Source organism: Polypterus senegalus, chromosome 14 (assembly GCF_016835505.1).
Source record: "Polypterus senegalus isolate Bchr_013 chromosome 14, ASM1683550v1, whole genome shotgun sequence".
NCBI classification, from domain to species: domain Eukaryota; kingdom Metazoa; phylum Chordata; class Cladistia; order Polypteriformes; family Polypteridae; genus Polypterus; species Polypterus senegalus.
The window spans coordinates 94,187,522-94,206,936 of NC_053167.1; the positions used below are offsets into that span (position 1 = coordinate 94,187,522).

The 19,415-nt window shown below is 33.6% G+C and overlaps 1 protein-coding gene across 1 annotated transcript in view; it reads right to left on the bottom strand.

Moving 5' to 3' along the window:
• erich3 (glutamate-rich 3) overlaps positions 1–19,415 on the bottom strand; it is a 151,008-nt gene that overhangs the window by 19,567 nt on the left and 112,026 nt on the right. The window contains exons 3-7 of the mRNA XM_039734657.1: positions 6,325–6,418; positions 5,681–5,806; positions 4,849–4,920; positions 3,686–3,811; positions 1,990–2,145 (exon numbers count right to left, since the gene is read on the bottom strand). Coding sequence (XP_039590591.1) covers positions 1,990–2,145; positions 3,686–3,811; positions 4,849–4,920; positions 5,681–5,806; positions 6,325–6,418 — 574 coding nt within the window. The remainder of the gene's footprint in view (positions 1–1,989; positions 2,146–3,685; positions 3,812–4,848; positions 4,921–5,680; positions 5,807–6,324; positions 6,419–19,415) is intronic.

The following is a 19,415-nucleotide window of genomic DNA, read 5'->3' on the forward strand; positions in this document are numbered from 1 at the left end:
TTAATTTAATATTAATTTTTTATACCTTATTTTCACCTAAAATAAAAAATTGCACAAGTTTTGAACAGCAATATATAAATAAAAAATTGCACATGTTTTGAACAGCAATATATATATACTTCAAGAATTACAGTTTTCAGCTATGACCTGACTGCAGAAATAGACAACTCCATGTTATGTTTGGAACATGTGCTCATCTATAATTACATCTCTCTATTATAAAAGAAAATCTCAAGATAAGACTATTGCCAAGAGATTTTTTCAAGTCCCACCCTCTTCCCAACCATTTCAGGTTAACGGTCCACACCCACAGTCCTCTCACTCTCATTTGTGTGAATACTTTTGTCAGACACAGTTCCTGCTCTCTCAGCTCTTGTAAATTTTTAAGCTTTCCTCACTTTAAGTTCCCAATTAAAAAAATGATTTCCAAATCTTATTGAAGACTTTCATCCCCAAGTGTTATCAACAGAAGAAATGAGTAATACTAGCACAGAGAAACGATGAAGTCAAACGAATTCACGCAAAAATTGTTGCTCAGTTACACGGCATATTGGTTAAATGCATATCAATAGATTATACTGAAACAGTTGGTGGTGATGATGCAGAAAATGAAAACATCAACTTACAATATCCCGTAGGATATCTACAAATGTTAACACTGTCTGGTCTTGCGCCAGCCAAATTACTGTTGAAAGAAGGATGTATCTTAATGTTACCGTGTAATTTATGTATGAGTGATGAGCTATGCAATAGGTCAAGATTAGTTGTATTCAAAATTGGTCGAACAATTTTGACATGTACAATTTTAACAGGCGATAAGAAAAGGTAATGTAGTACATCTTCCGTGGATAACATTAGACACCAAAGGAGATCTTGAATGCTATTCGTATTAAAATGTTTACAGTTTCCCATTAGAATAGCTTTTGCTATGACAATTAACAAATCACAGGGACAAACATTTCAAAAAGTCGGTTTATTTATTAGAGAGAAAGAAACGATATTCACTCACGGGCAGTTATACGTTGTGTTACAGTGCATTGTCATGATGTAAGTCCAAACACGGAATCAAAATTCAGTGCGATATTGACAAAAAGTTAATTCCAAATATTGTTTTTGCTGAAATTTTACCGTAAAAGTGTAAGTTTAAAAAGTATTTGCATGTTAATTTCAAAGTCAAACAGAATGAAAACATATAACGCAGTGAATACCTCTAATGCAACATGAAACATTATTTTCTTTTAATTTATTACGTTTTACTATTTTTTAATTAATGTAAAATAGTTAGGTCTATTATGCATATGTAACAATTCCCATGAAAATCGCATATTTAACAATTCCCATGAAAATAACAATCTGTTTAAATTGTACATTTGCATCCCCATACGCGAGTGGCAGAGCCACAAAGTGGCTAGCGTGTAGTACCCACCTGGGGGTTGGTGAGCGATGCGAGCAGGGGGCAGAGCCCCCTAGTTTCCTAGAAAATATACATTACATATATGTACAGATATGTTTATTATTTTAAAAATTTTGTAACAGTGATTACTTTCCACAAATAAAACCCAAGTGCTATTTTTTTCTACCTGAATAATCTTAACCAATTGATTATTTAAAAATTTTAATTTATTACACAGCTATGCTTTTCTTTCATGTGATCCTGATACTCTCATTCTTTACTAAAAATAAATCTGTGGATCTGTCAACCTCTTACAAAATTAATAAGGCATTTGTATAATACTACCTGAATTTTGTGTTTTCTGTTTAAAAAAATCATTCAAGTAATCAATGCCAGAAACATCCGGCAATTCAAACACTCTCATCAAAGGCTTTAAATGAAATTCTGATTTTCACTGTTAAATCAATAGTAAATTACCAGTTCACTTTTAATTTACTTGTTAAAAGAGATTACCAACTAATCCATCATTTACTTATTAACAGAACTAAAGACAAAAACATATAAATAAAATATTTTAAACAAAATGCTATAGAGACCTCTCTGGGTGTATGTTGAGCTTCTTCGCTTTGATACTTCTTTCTTACACCTGACACAGTCCTTTTTTGAGAAGGTGCAGTGTCCTTAGTGATTGGCTCTAGACGAACCGGTCGTTGCATTTTCCCAGGTGCTGTGTATGGGCGGGGAGTAAGTAACTATGCACAGGAAAAAATATTTACTTAGACAAGCAAAATCATTGATCTCTATTAATTATTTTTATCTTTAAAAACAGCTATTTTGGCTCCCTATGAAAATCTAAAATACTGTCAACATAATGTATTACAGTATTATAAGTTTACTTCATTCCTTCTGGAAAAAAAGCAGTTCCTGGGCTGTGACATTAGCTTTTTTGGCAATAGCAATAATTTAAAGAAAATGATTTTAATTTCACTGTGGCAAAAACATTATCATAATACTTTTTTATATACAAGAACTTTTTATACTAAAGAATGGTTTATCATAATAACAATTCTTTGCATTTATATAGGGCTTTTCGCACTACTCAAAGCGCTCAGCGATTGCAGGTTAAGGGCCTTGCTTAAGGGCCCAACAGTGCAGAGTCCCTTTTGGCATTTACGGGATTCGAACTGGCAACCGGGTGCAGATCCCTAGCCTCAGAGCCACCACTCCACCATACAATCTTTTGGTTGCAGACTGGGGAAACTAAATGATCTCAAACATTAAGCAATTGACATTCACTAAATAATAATTTTTACAGATCATCAATAGTTTAGTGGCAGGTTTTCTGAATAAAAACTGTTTTCAGGAGTAAATATATATTTATGCTATCTCAATTTAAAAACACAATTAAGCAAATATTTTAACTGTACAAATCATGTAACTTCAGAACACAAAAAATGAATTCTAAGAGTGTTTTAACACCCATATACTCCAACGCATGCCAGGCTAACTTTTGAAAGTAATTGGCAGTTTATTGGTTCTCAAACTTTTTTGCATGAAGTTTTTATGGGATTTGGCATATAACCGTTCTTGCAAAAAAATAAATATTTAAAGGTTTAACAATGGACTGGGCTGTCTGTTCCCTTAAACTGCACTCTATAGTCGGTAAGAGGATTGGCAATGGTATCCTTGCATGGACAACCTCCTCTTGCATTCACTATATCAATGGCGTAATAATTAAGACTCCTATCTCTTCAGTGAAAAATCATCTTCAGGTTTTTACAGTTTCATCCAACTCCTCCATGGTACAGAGGAAAGTGAAATGCTTATATCTGCCTGTAAACTGTGAAGGCTAGCCCCAATCCCTCCCATCCTACTCACATAAATGTTAAACTTCCTTCTAAGCCATAAGAAGTCATCTTATTATACCCTTAAAACTGACAGTTTACAGCCGAGTAGTTTTATATGAAACTGATACAGTAGAAAGACAACTAGAAAAATTGTGGATTTTCACTTTAGGAAAAAAAAAATACTTCACAAGGGCTAAAATAAATCAGTCATCCTTACACCATAATAGCCATAAACATATTAGCGAAACATTAGGAATGACTAAACAGCAACTGCTTACTTATAAGATTTTATGTATAAAGTGTGCAATAAGATAAAAAGTAAACAGGCATGCCACAAAAATTCACAAAATTCATGAACATTTTATTTTATTCACAAAATTCTATACTGTAATTTTTAAATATCAAGGAAAAAGATACAAGTATGGATCAAGTCTATAAGACTTACAGAATCTGATCCCTCAGAAGGCTCTCTATCTTCCTCTGGCACTTGTGCATGTTGACTCCTTGGATAAGTTGGTGGATGTGGAGACAGCATAGGCAGTGAATCATCATGTTTCCTTAACCTCTTTGCCTTTAAATAAAAAGATATTCCATAAAGGTTTTTTGGAAGAAACGGAGAAGAATGTGAATTCCGTGTATTAACTATTTATTACTTAATGTGGGGCCTTTCATACACTTTCTCTAACCAGAAATTAAAATATTGTAATTCAATAAATAGCTCACTGCTTAGAAACTGATTACATTGGCATTGTTTGGAATGGAAAACAACAAACATGTTACGTTTTACAGCCTTATTTAAATAAACATTTACAGTTAGGTATTGGGAAAATAATTATAATTTTAAACATTCATCCATCCATCCATTTTCCAACCCGCTGAATCCGAACACAGGGTCACGGGGGTCCGCTGAAGCCAATCCCAGGGCACAAGGCAGGAACCAATCCCGGGCAGGGTGCCAACTCACCGCAGGACACACACAAACACATCCACACCCCAAGCACACACTAGGGCCAATTTACAATCGCCAATCCACCTAACCCACATGTCTTTGGACTGTGGGAGGAAACCGAAGCGCCCGGAAGAAACCCACACAGACACGGGGAGAACATACAAAGTCCACGCAGGGAGGACCCGGGAAGTGAACCCGGGACTCCTAACTGCGAGGCTGCAGTGCTACCACTGCGCCACCGTGCTGCCCAATTTTAAACATACAAGGAATTTAAATAACTTCATTTCATCTGCAAAATTTACCTTTACCTATGTTAAATTTGCTTTTTTGATGCTGTTTGTGCCTCACTGTAATTAATTACTAAAATTTTCTTCAATTTTCCAATTCTGACTGATAACTGCTAAATATTTCTTTACTAGAATCAGAGTCTTCCACAAATACAAGAAAGGCCATATTATAGAATGTGCATGTCAGCTTTATAAGGAAGTAATGTTTTATAACTTTCGTGAGAAAAAATTGATGCGAGTTCAAATTAAGCTTTCTACTTAGTCTAAAATAAACGCAAAGCAATTTGTGTATGTAATGTTATTTTACTTAATATTTTATTCAAGAAGCCTAAAAAGGAAACATGGAGGAAAAAATAAGGCTTGTAATTTTACCTTGATCTTGGAAGTTCGTCTTTTAAGTGTAATTTCTTCTAATTTCTTTCTTATTTCCAGTTTATGATGGCGCTTAATGAATGTAAGAATCAAAATATTAACAAAAACTCAATGTTGTTTCATTATTCAAATACAATATTTATATTTAAATGTTGTCATTTTTCAAACCCACTCTACATAGGAAATCAGAAATCTGAGCTTATCCTGATAGAAATGGGCAGAAGCCAACTCCAGGTGTCGGTCTATTACTGGCACTCTCATGTGCAACTCTATACTCATTTACACTGGGCATACTTATAGATTTTGTGCAAGTCCACATTCACTAACTGACTACTTACTGTATCTCACTACTCAAGTCACTATCAGTTAACCTAAAACAGGGGCTGAGAATTACTCGTCCATTTTAGCCTTCAAATCATTTGCATGATAGAAAGGGAAAGAAAATCTAGGATATGAGAATGACCTGACATAGCAGAGTTAATTTAATTTCATAGCTTGTTAGTGCTTTATTGGCAAGAATTGCTTTCTAATTAAGCAACCAGGTCAGAACAAAAACCTGCAGCCACTGCGGCTCTCCAGGACTGGGATTGAGGACCCTGACCTAAAAACATCTCTCTGGGATGTGAGAGAAACGCGAGTGAGACAAATATAAATACAAACTAAATAGCATTATAGCATTATACAGATTTATAACAACTACACTGAAAAAAGTTATTAAATGCAATATTAGAAGCAGTTTAAATGAAATCACATTCTCTGCATACAGAAAAATACAAAGAAAAGGAGAGATCAAAAATTTTGATTAAAAAGTTGTATTTTACAAACTCCTTACCTCTAAATCTAGTACTTTCTGAAAAACTGCTTGTGCAATACTTTCCCGTAAGTATCTTTCATGGTCCTTTTGCAGAAGGTTATTTTTATATTCTTTCTCTGGTACGATTCTGCCATTTTTGGTAACCTTAGGGTAAAATACAGATGAACAATTATATAAAAATTGATTAATTAAAGTGTATTTTCACAATCAGGTTGGATAATGTTGAACAATTAAAGAAAATGGGTATCACATTAACTTGAATATTTAATTTTTTTAATTTATCAGAAAAAATTGAAATTGAAGGCTTAATCAGAAAATAACACTACTTGTATAGTGATTATAGTCTTCACTTAAAGTGATAATTAACCATTCATCATTTCCACTCTCTTATTTTTTCTGAAAATGTTTGGGAGTTGAGGATTGGTGTTGAAGAATTATTATAAGAATTCAAGTAAATATCAATGAATAAAAATTACTTATCTAAAACAAATCTACTACTATACATTAGGAAAGACAGCAGTTTGTTAAGAGTAACTTGTTAATTCATTTTTAAACCTGCCAATCCAACTCTGCTAGCTACCTACATAAAAATGATCTTCATTTCAACAAGGTGAGATAATGCTCAATGAAATACAATACGTTTATTGCATGAGAATTCATACCAGTCCTGCTCTTCTTAGATGCCGTCGTACTCTTGTGTTGTTAAAGTATCCAATTAGATGCCTATCGGTTAGACTGTTGTAGGCTGCTATTAGTCTGAATTTGAAGAAAACAGAAATAAATTGTGACTATCATCCAATGATATTATCTTTTGTTTTCTTATCTAAGACTTCCTTCATTGTATTGTTCACTATTGTATACCATACATATTGATTTATAGTTCGATGAGAAAGGACATTTGTCATGCAATTCTCCATACTTTTTTCAAACAAACCTCTAACACCATCTGATTACTTTTTTATTTTTCTGGTGTTGTGCTTGATTTCAAAAGGAAATCAAATTGATTTTTATTGTTAAAAGATACTTTACACTCACCTGAAGCCTTAAAGAGTATTTTTCATAAAACAGTTTTACTCACCTGTATATTGGATTTTTATTGCACCTTCCCACACCCCGGCCCAGTGACAGGTTGATTTTCGGAACTGCTAACAACTGGTAAGAGGGGTAATGCATGTAGTGGATGGATGGACCCACGTACAAAGGAACACGCGACATAGTGCAAAGAGAAGAACTCTGAAGATGCAAATTCGTGCTCACTCTCTGCTGCAAGCTGACTCTGAGAGCCAGGGAGTACAACTGATGTGAGGTTCACAAAAGTGTTTACTAAAAAGATGCCACCACGGAATCAATACAAGGTCAATGGATTCTGGGGGCCAAAAGAAAAAAAAACAAAAAACAAAAAAACAACAAACAAAAATAATCACTCAGAACAAAAGAATATGGGCACCCCAAAGTGAAACTCAGACTCAGTTACTGAGAATGCTGCCTTGAACTGAAGCACATTTTAATAATGAAAGATTACCTTCCCTAATAGTGATGGGGAGTTAAAAGTAAAACGTGTTTTGATAATAAAATGTTTTGTTTTTATAACTAAATTAAAAAATACGAATATTGTTTGTATAAAAAATAAGCAAAGTATATAGTATAAACATGATGATAAGCTGGTCTACTTTATTTTTGGGCTGTGATTTCGAATACTGCAAGGTGCCGAATACAAATCTAACTTAAAAGCTAATACACAATTCTTTAATAAAAAAAAATTAAACCTTTATAGACATGCATAACTGGCAAAATAAGAATCAATTCAGAAGTTGAAAAAAAGAATGGATTTTATGAAAACCAGCAGCTATTAGTGAATTCCAACAATGGCAGACTGAGGTGCGACCAAAAGTACATTAAATTTTGCACTGCTCATGCAAATCAATGAAAATAAATGATAATTTTACTCAACCAACCAGCATTCTCCACAAAATTCTGGCCATGTAATGTGTGTTCTGAAAGGACAGTTTTTAAATACTCTGCATTGTCTCATGAGTTGTCAAGATGAGGCAAAAACCAACTAGATTTTTTTCACTTAAGGGGATATGTCTGCAAAGCTACAATCAGACAAGTGAAATCACCATTATGAGGACCAAAACTTGTGATAGGTACTTATCCAATATTTAAAATCCGTTCTCTTCTGGTCTATAGGACTGCTCAACTCAATGCTATCTAAAATTAATGCTCATCAATTTCTTTTGCTTCACAAGTTCTCTCAAACAATTTTCTAACGTGTTAGCAATACTTCAAATTTTTTAAGTCAAATTTGATTAGAAAAATGAACTGAAAGACAATCCTTCAATTTTTTGTTTTTAAAGTTTTTATGATGGATAAACAAAATGATACATTAATTTAATGATGCCCACACTTCCATGTTGAAAATTACATTTCTCAGTAAAACTCACCAGGCAATGTAATGTTTTTATACCTTTAAAACATCATGTCAGAGCAATTGGTGTGATAAATAATGGTTATTATTTGCTGTGGGACTTGATTGTTACATTGGATAAGTACTGCAATGTAGTTGTTGAATTCCTGAAAACGATATTCTACTATACACCAAATGATCAAATTCATTCTAGCAATAAAATGAATCTTGATTGCTCCATTAGTATATGATTTGCAAAAGAAAGGCATGTACCTGCATTGAACAGAGCAATGTGGATATATACAGTTATTAGTAAATTCTTTCAGGTATACCGCATTATTCTAATTTAATTAAAAGTATTGCAGTATTTTTAAAAGATTTTTGAAAAGTGCTTTGCAGTAAGTTGCTCCCTCTCTGAGATCTGAACACTCAACCTTGTGCTAATAAAGCTTTTGTCCCATTCTAAAAGGAAGCATTCATCCACCAAACTAAAGCAACATCTATTTTGACTCTAAAACATATAAACACGTTTGACTGTAATGCCTGTGGTTTTACTTGTTACACATAGTCATGGTATGGAATGCCCTTTAGATCTCTCAATAACACTAGTCAAAGTTTTTCAAGTATTGCTCTTTCTTATAATCATGGCAACATTTTGAATTCATGCAAAACTACATTTTACTGCTGTTAATTTAATGCATTGTCGAGCAACCGTGCGCCACGCCGTGGAATTTTCTAGGGTGCCGTGAAAACTTTTGTAAAATATTTAAAATTGCTAGTGTTTTTGAACTTTTGGTTGATTAAAAGATAACGTTTAAAAATATATACATTTTATGTTGGAAAACAGATAACGGAACACTTACAGAATGGAAATGAAGTCTAAGAAATGCGAGAGACCTCAAATGATCGACAAGGAAATGTGCGTCTGGCTTTCAAAATTGATCCTCGCATCAATCTCATATGTGCTGAAAAACAATCTCAACGTTCACATTAATTAAATTTAAGATTTATCCTTTGATTCCTTTATTAATAAAATGTCTTTCAAACTTGTAAAATTAACTGTTTTATTGGCAATTGTCCATAGACTGTGTTGTCACGACTTTATTTATGGGCAGTCCCTTAGGTGCACCAAAAGAAAATTTTTGGACTTAGTGCGCGCAACTCGAAAAAGGTTGCCTTCACAGATTTAATGCATGCTTATGTGCAGTCATTGGGGTTTAGTACTCAGCAGTCACTACGATGCAACATTAACTGTGCATTTGACTTGCATGATGATATTTTGCAATGTGACTGGACAAAATGCATGCTTATGTAGCAGTATAGCATGTCTATTTGAAGAAAAAATACTTAACATATGTTCTCTGAAACATGCATGATCCCATAAACTATTAATGCATGCATAAATATCAAGACGTGTGTTAAAATTTGTATTATATATTAGATCATCAGATATACAGTATGAATGCCAGTAAATCAGAACTCACATAAAGAAGGGTTTTCTTTTAAAATTCTTACACATTCCCCAATTTGGATGTCATCATTATTTCTTGGTATCTACTTTTATTTCCTTCATATTAACTCTTCAATTCTTTTACTTTGTGTCTACTTTCAATTACACTAAATCTATTCCATTCCCTCCCTCACTTTCCTCATCCTATCCCTTTGAATGTCTTTCACTTCTAATTAGTTTTCCTTTCATAGAGAATAAACACAGAGAGACATTTGCAATAAACACAATATTCCTATGACACAAAAAGCATTACTACAGCACAGTTTAAAATGTGTATTCTTTATGGACAGACTTTCTTGACACTTCACTTTGATAGCTAATTAGGTCTACTACAATTATGTACATTTGAGATCAAGTCAGTCAAAGTACTGATTTGAAGTGCTAGTTTATTTACTATTTTCCTCTTTATACATCCCACTCCTTTCCTTTAATGTCTTTTGATCTTTTGCTTTTGTTTTAAATATAGTATTTAAAATCTTAATTACAGAAGTAAATGTTTCTTTAAAATGTGCTAACTGATCTTTAATGGAGGCAGTTGTTCTTTCCAACATTAGCAGTTCAGTAAGAAGCTTTAACCATTCTTCAATATTATGTTTTCTCACAGTTTCTTGTTTAATAAGATAATAATATCCAGACCAATAAAAATAATTAGTGAGCTAGAGTTTAGCAAGTTAAATAATGAAAGATTAACAAAAAGGCACAGTCATTGAGAAAAATTATCCATCACTGAACATTACAAATTTCACTGGCTGCAATAGATAAGATATATACATAATGATTTTAGCATGCGCAGATTGTACATTTTAATATGTAAATTTCACTTCATGAAAATAGCATGCATTCTCAGGAACATTTGCTCATATACTGTAGTCATAGTGAAATAAAAGCAAGGAGTGGAGGTGTGTAAAAAAAAGTCTAATGTAAATAATAAAACTATGAAGATTTTTTAAAATGTATTTCCTAGCTAGCTCCCCTTCTATTAGCAACATTCAGAGAAGCTAGAAACAATAAAATTTTACCTCAAACTTTTTGTCAAACATTAATCACCGTCTTTCCTAAACAAAATAAGGACGTATTACAATGTGCATCATACAGACCAATTTCACTTCTGAATAATGATGTTAAGATACTCTCCAATGCCCTAGCTAGAAGGATGGAGAAAGTGCTGCCTTTAGTAATATCACAAGATCAAACTAGATTTAATAAAGGCCGACATTTAGCATCCAGTCTTCAAGTACTGTTTAATATAATATACTCATCCACAAAGTCAAACATCCAAGAGATTTTATTATCCTTGGATGCAGAAAAACCATTTCATATGACTGAATGGAACTACCTTTTCACTAGATTGGTGAAATTTGGGTTTGGTCCGAACATTTGTGCAGGGATCAAACTACTGTATACCAACCCAGAAGCTTCAGTTTGTATTAACAACATTAATTCAGTCTACTTTAAACTAGAATGTGGTACCAGACAAGGATGCCCCTTGTCACCACTACTTTTTGCAATTGCCATTGAGCCACAAGCAGTTCACTGTTGAAATGCTTATGAGATAAAGGGGATTATCAGAGAAGGACTTGAACAGAAATATGCAGATGATATGGTACTATATATATCAGACCCACAAAATACTGTGCCTGCAGTCCTAACAGCACTAACAGAATTTCAAAAGATTTCTGGTTTCAGAATTAATTTGACTAAAAGTGTGCTCTTTCCAGTGAATTCTCAAGCACACCATATTAGATTCGGACACCTTCCCTTTTATCATCACAGATCGGAAGCATAAAGCTCTTTATCAACAAAATTTCGCTGTCTGTATGGAAAAAATCAAGCAGGACTTAAATAGATGGTCAACCCTTCATCTCACTTTAGCTAGAAGAATTAACATTGCTAAGATGAATATCCTCCCTAAGCTTCTCTTTTTATTTCAAAATATTCCAATATACATAAATAAATCATTCTTCAAGAAATTAGATTCAACCATAAACACATTTATTTGGAATTCAAAACATCCACATATCAAAAGAGCGACCCTACAAACTCCAAAGACAGAAGGTGGAATTGCTCTACCTAACTTTCTATTTTACTACTGGGCAGCAAACATACAACATATAAAAACCTGAACATTGACACAAATAGATGAACATATACAGGCTGCAATAGAAATAAAATCCTGCTGTTCCTCTTTATATTCCATTCTTTGCGCCCCAATACACGCAAATTATCACCAATATACTAATAATCCAATAGTGCTTCACTCACTCAGAATATGGAACCAATGAAGGAAGCATTTTAAGATTGAGAATCTTTTATCGGTGGTACCTCTGCACGTTAACCACCTTTTTCAACCCTTGTAAACATATGCAGTTTTTAATGTCTGGAAAACATTTGTGATTAAATCACTTAGAATTCTGTACATAGACAACGTCGTTGCATCCTACAAACAATTACATTCTAAATTTAACTTTCCAGCAACACATTTCTTCAAATTAGAAACTTTGCTAAACAGAACCTGTCCAATTTTCCTCACCTCCCACCTCCCTCTATGCTGGAAAATATATTGATCAGTTTCAAGGACTTAGACAGCATCTCTGCAATTTATAAAACCATTTTACAGTCCCTCCCTTTCAAAGATCCAAGAGGACAATGGGAAAAGGATCTTTCCTCAACCTATCAGAAAAGGAGTGGAAGGAAGAAATGCAGAGAATTCACTCGAGCTCCATATGCGCAAAACATACAATTATTAAAATCAAAATTATATATTAAGCATATCTGTCTCGCTTAAAATTGTCCAAAATGTTTCCAGGGCAAGATCCAACCTGTGAACACTGCAATCAAGTTCCAGCCTCACTACGTCACATGTTTTGGGCCTGTACCAAATTAACATCATTCTGGACCAACATTTTTAAATGCCTTTCAGGCAGCCTTGGTGTCACAATACCTCCTAACCCAGGGGTGCCCAAGACGTCGATTGGAAAGGTAGTGCAGGTAGATTGCGTTGCATTCAAAAATAATTTTTTTTTAAACGTTAGTCTATCATGTATCCTCCCTATGGCATTTGCCACTTGATTGACATACAGGGCAGCCAGTCTGAGATCTTTTTTCTTCTAACACACTGGTCATCCCGCACGCACGATCAAACGCGCGAGCTACTGCAAAACTCTGGCTATCTAAGTGATCTAGTTAGCCTTCCAATTTATATCGACTAAAGAAGAGATTTTAAAAAAATGTGTTTGGGGAGGGTGTGGGCTGGATGTAGAATTGGAAGAGGATTTATTTTGTCACAATGTCACAATCAAAGTGCATTTGTCTGATCTGTCAATCTATCATTGCTATTCCAAAGAAGGAAAATGTGGAAAGGCACTTTCTAACTGTTCATAAAAACTACGAAACCGACGTCCTTCAAAAAAGCGATCTGAGAAACAGAAAGGAGGGGAAACTAAAATCGCAGTTAATCGGACAGCCGTCATTTTTCACTTGGCTGAATTCAAAAGTAAAGGCACACACACAGAAGCATCGTTCCAGGTGAGTCACTCGATCATTAAGCATAAGAAGTCCTTCCAAGAGCTACCTCCTTGACTGCATTATTCAGCTCTGCTTATTTATGCAAGTCAGCCTTTTCCCACATGAAGTTTATTAAATCCAAATACTGTAGTGACCATAAATGTATTGAATTGTTATTGTGCCATAAAGGTTATTCAGTTATGCAAGATATGACAATATATATTTTATGTATAAAGTATACTCAGTATATATATATACACAGTAAACCCTTGTTTATCACGGTTAATCCATTCCAGACTCTACCGCGATAAATGAATTTTCGCTAAGTAGGATTCTTTATTTATAAGTCGAATATTTTCGCAGTTAGAGCATAGAAAACCTGTTTACGACCTTCTAAATGTTTTTTTAACATTATTAGAGCCCTCTAGACATGAAATAACACCCTTTGGTCAAAAGTTTAAACTGTGCTCCATGACAAGACAGAGATGACAGTTCCGTCTCACAATTAACAGAATGCAAACATATCTTCCTCTTCAAAGGAGTGCGCGTCAGGAGCAGAGAATGTCAGAGAGAGAGAAAAGCAAACAATCAAAAATCAATACGTTCGGCTGTTCGGACAAAGGCTTTCAAGTATCAGCATTTTTTGAGGGGCGCTGTATCCTCTAGGCCGGAAGCATATGTCAGAGAGAGTATATCATTGAGGAGTTTTAATTGAGGAGTTTTATTTAATACGTACGCTCTGATTGGGTAGCTTCTTAGCCATCTGCCAAGAGCGTCCCTTGTATGAAATCAACTGGGCAAACCAACTGAGGAAGCATGTACCATAAATTAAAAGACCCACTATCCGCAGAAATCCGCAAACCACTGAAAAATCTGTGATATATATTTAGATATGCTTACATTTAAGATGAAAGAGGGGAGAAAAGGCAAAACAGGAGTGATTTTAAAAGAGAGAAGCACACACTGGCATTTGGAGAGCTTTTCTAGAATCCATACTTCAGAATTTAGGGAATTTGTAAGGTAAGAAGGAAGCCCATGGTATTGCACAGGGACAATACAATGAGGCTACTGATATCAGTAGAGTCCAAGCACACCAGATCTTGTTTGGAGATCTACTCTTTTAAACAAATAATAGTTCAAGGGTATAATTCCACCATGGATTTGTCCAGGTCACTGAGCACAAAAGGGCCTCTACGCATCAAAGGAAGGTTGGAGTCAGGCTTCAATCTAAAAGTAAAGACTGGTGTAGAAAATTAGTGCATACACCAGAATCGGAAAGGCAATTGGGAATGTGAGAATGGGCATGTTTTTGAGATACAACTAGTTAGGGAGGAAACGCTTCAATGTCAGATCAGTTACAGACTGATCCATAATAAAGGTAGGCTCAATAGGATATTTGTTTTCTGTTTATTTGAAGTTGCATTCTCTCAGTTTATTCAATGCTTCCTTTTCATACTGAAACTCTCATTTTTTTCCAAGTGGGACAACTCTTGGAATTTTTTTATTTTGTGCCAACAAAATCTTAGCAGCATGTCAATAGTGTTTCACACAGCAGATCCATTCTGAATCCACTCATTCTATACAGATGCAGTAAACAGCACAACCTACATTAATAGAAGATGTCTAAAAAGCAACATACTTTATATGCCCATTCATTTACAACATAAATATGCATCCATACAAAGATTGTATCCTATGGTATGAGTTTTACTATGAACAGCACTCTAATTAATGATGTCAATTTGTTTATGGCAATCATATTCTATAAAGATATATAATGCTAATAATTAAAACTTTTTCTAACTTGCACATTGTCCATACATCCTGTTTTAATGAGTTATAATTTACATTTAAGTCTGAAAACACATTAAATGAACATTTCTTAAGGTATATTTTCAGAACTGTTCGTCCATTTGTAGGATTACAAATGTCAGTCTGTTTATACATTTTCTGAACCCTCTTTTTTTTTAGTCACAGGATTACAAACATCCATATTCTTAGTTCACTAGCGGAGTAGTAGAGTAGCAAAATGCAAATAAAGTATCTGCCTCTGTGCAAGATGAAAATCCATTACAGGACATACTCATACAGAGCCAATTTAGAGTTGTCAGTTAACCTTAAATACTCATCTTTGAAGACACTGGAGAAAACTGGGACTCAACATTGGAAGAATGTGTGTGCTTTCCTCCACATGCTAAACATGTGCTGGCTACACTAAATACTGACTCAATATTAGTTAACATGGATGTGTGGGTTTGAGTCTGCCGTGCAAACGACAACAATGATGGTTACAAATTATCTTTGTGTTGTTCTCAGTTCTACTCAAGTAGGTTTGGGCTTCTTACAGGATTACTTTGGATAAAGCAGATTAATAAAACACATGTCTGAATGCTTAATTATGCTTAAGATGTTTTAATTTTGTTTAATAAACACCATATAAGTTATTTTGGGTAACATTAATTTTTAAGCAAACTGTATTCATTATGTGCAAAACATCTTAACAGTTTAACAATAAAAATTGTACAAGAACTCATATAATGACCTTATGATTAATTTTGTGTTCATAAGAGCAACAGAATGCAAGCACTCCAACAACAAATATCTACATAATTTAAAAAAACAGGCACACATATGATATCCCACAAAACATTGCAGTACTTTTTATATTATGTATTAAATGGATTTATAAATGGTCTTAAAATTCTAGACTAGTGCACTCCCACTTTGGATTTGCACATTCACTTATACAGTATATGGAGTCAATGTTGTGTTAATTTAAGAAACCTGACAGCAATAATTATTTCATTACTGACACACACACATGCATTGCAACATCTAAAGAGCACCACAAACTGCAAAGTCAAATGGTTCTTAGAAACCCTAGCAACAATCTCTTTTATACACCTGTAACTATTTATTTTGTTCATGATATTAAGGAGTGTCTTCCTTGAAGCTGGCTGACTCAGTGGTGTTTTGTTTCACAATAAGCAATCTTCTAACATGATTACTGGGTGAAGAACATGAGATGCAGAACATTCAAACCCATGAATCCATACATTCTTTTTGTGAACAAATTAGTACTTCATCACTACTGCACAATCCACTATTGTACAAGTTCATTGATTGTACTTTTAAACCAACTTATAGAACTGTATAATTTTTTTTTTTTTTTTATTAATTTTATTATAATCAATACATAGTAATCAAGTTTTTACAAAAAAAAAAGAATTATGCTAAGAAGAGATCGATCCCCACCCTTGAGAGAGAGAGCAAGCCAAATGGTGTAAAATTTAGAACTGTATAATTTTTGGGAATATTTTTGCAATGTTTTGGAAAAAAAATATTTTCTCACATTTTTTTCTGCTCCTTTCAGCTTAACAATTGATCATTTAAAAAAAAAAAGAGTACAGTTTTATATAGAGTTAAATACTGAAGATAAAGTTGCAAGCAGAAAATGAAAGCATTTTAATCAATTGTTTAAAAATGTATTAGAACTGATTAAAATGAGTAATCTACTGTGCTTTGATTCTAACTATAAACTTGATTATCAACAAAATTGTGACATATAGAAGTCTAGTTCTACTGTGTCCATATTTTTAATATTTGTAGAAGTTAAAATCTAAGGATGACGATTGCCCATTTTCGTAATTAGGAAAAAAAATGGCAAATAGACTTCAGCATATTTCAACCACTAAATTATTAAAAGATTTTTCATTTTCATTATAAACACTAATATACTGAAAAATACCAGCCTGGTATATATAACCTACATTTATAGTACTATACTGAGGAAGAGGGAATCTACAAAACAATTATGTCAAGGATAAGATTACTGTATCAGATAACTTGTACTGTATTAGTGAAGATAGAAGAGACACTTAACCCAACTCAACCCTGTGGGGCTTACATGTTTTTGTGTGGCAGTATTTTATCCTAACTACAAGCAACACATACCCAGGTCATATTATTGGTTTTGCAGACTCACAATGAATTGTGATTCATAGTGTACACTTCCTAAAACTGAGAAATTAATTATAATAATGTGAAAAAAATGTATTCTTATTTCCAATAACAACAATGCAGCTTACTGCAATGCTTCATACAGCACACTGTGACAACTCAAATTAAAAAAGTTGCATTATTTATTGTAAAACAAATATCTAAACACTCATTATAATGAAGGTCCACAGTTAACAAACCTGGGTTATAAAACAAACTCTAGTGTATAAACATGTCTGGACAAGCTGACACAAATCTATAAATACAGTATGTAAAAGACAACAAGAATCCATGGAAACACATGTCACAGAATCAATGTCTTGAATAGGCTGCTGGTTTAAATAGTGGTGAAAAACAAATAAGCCACTGTGATGACACAAGCTCCTAATCCATGTGGTTCATAGCACATAATCACTAAACACAAATATTTAAAATATTCATTAAACTGAACCTATGTGTATAATGTTCTCTTCATATTAATATTTGAAACTGGTTATTTTTATTGCATAGTGGCTTAGTCTGTATTAACAGAAATAACTAATTCACAAAATGTCTTTACTTTAGTAAATGAAAATTATGCTTATGCAGTTGGCTCATTATTTTATCATAAGAATTCAGATTTTTACTTCTGCCACTTACAAGGTCTCCAAATTTTACTGCAAAATGGTTAAAATGTTCCAGGCATATAAATGTGTAAATGAAAAATCATTATTGGAATTGCATTCCCTGTGAAAACCTCAATATTAAACTAGGTTTATTACCTAACTGCAAACTCTAAACTGCATTAAATTAAAAAAAAAATCATAGAAGATATTTAAATACACATTGTACCTAAGATAGCTAACAATTTTGCCTGCTACAGTGTCTTAGGTTGAAATCCCAGCTTGGGCACTGTCAAGGTGTTGATTTTACTTTCTTTCCATTTATATGTTAGTTTTTCTCCAGGTACTAGGGTTTCCTTCCACATTCCAAATATGTGTGTGTTAGGTCAAGTGGCAGTTCTAAATTTGCCAAGTTTTGTGTAGTTATTGTCTCTGTCAATGCTGCTGAGTTAGACTTCCAGCCCATGCCAGCTCTTAACTTAAATTAAAAGGGAAGGAAATGGACAGAAGTAGGATATATATACACACACATTTAAAGAAATTAATGTTTTTGCAATAGGTTTTGACTTATGTATATATTATTTACAGATTTCAAGCAGTCTGTATAAATCTATATTTCATTATTATAATATATTGATATAAGTTTGTAACTTATGCATACATTAATTACAGATCTAAAACAATTTATTCAAATCTATACCGTATGCCGATCTAAACAGTTTACTCAGAAAATACCACCAGTTTGTTAAGGTCTGTATGGAATATTATTAACATTAATTAGCCAGTCATAAAAAAATGTATTAACTGAAAAAACAAACCTCAATGACCCTCTTGGTACGTTTAAAAATGTAATCGGCAGAAGACACTGATAAACTGGTGACCATAAACACCACATACACATGTATTTTTAACAGTTACTTATATAAAGTTACTTTTATAAAGCCTTGCATAGTGAGAAATATTAGTGTAAAAAATAAAAATAAGAATTATAATAAAATGCAAAAAAACTGTAACCTACTGTTATTTAAAACGTTACTTTAAAGCTACACTTTACATAAACCAGTGGAAGCAGTGGTGTATATTTATAGAAAATAATTAGCAAAATGCTTATGTGCGTTGTTCTGATTAAAGGTTCAAGGCATATATATAGATTAAATGGTTTTACTGCCTTGTGAAAATCTTAAATTGTGGTCTGTAATTCGTGTCGCTTACCCGGAATGTGGGTGATGGCTCATTTTTCAGAAGACACAGCTTTGTCCTTCAGATTCTGATTTAAAGTCCTGAAGTATTACTTTTCCAGCTTTCCTGGTGGAGGGGAGGGGTGGCTAACATAGGGAGCACAGCGCAGCACATGTATCCATTCAGAACCCTATGCGTTCTGTACGTTCTCTGCATCTGCCGTTTTCCTATTGCTCCTGCTTACGGAGTGAAGCTAGCAACAATCGGCTGCAGAGTGAAGCTAGCAACCAGGAGCAAAGCAAGATAACTACTTCCTGTCACCGCGGCAATTCAGTGTATCAAAATAAAAGTCTCAAGAAATCAACTCTTCTGGACGCGCTTAATCCTGTTTTAGCGTTCACCTTAACGGAATTGTCCATATGTACACGTACGTGTGTTTACCCGTCATATTAGACTTTTCATGCTGTATTGTGCTAAAATTTACAACCTTAAATACATCTATTTATATATTATTATATAAGTTGTTATGATTTTTAATGTTTCAGATTTAAG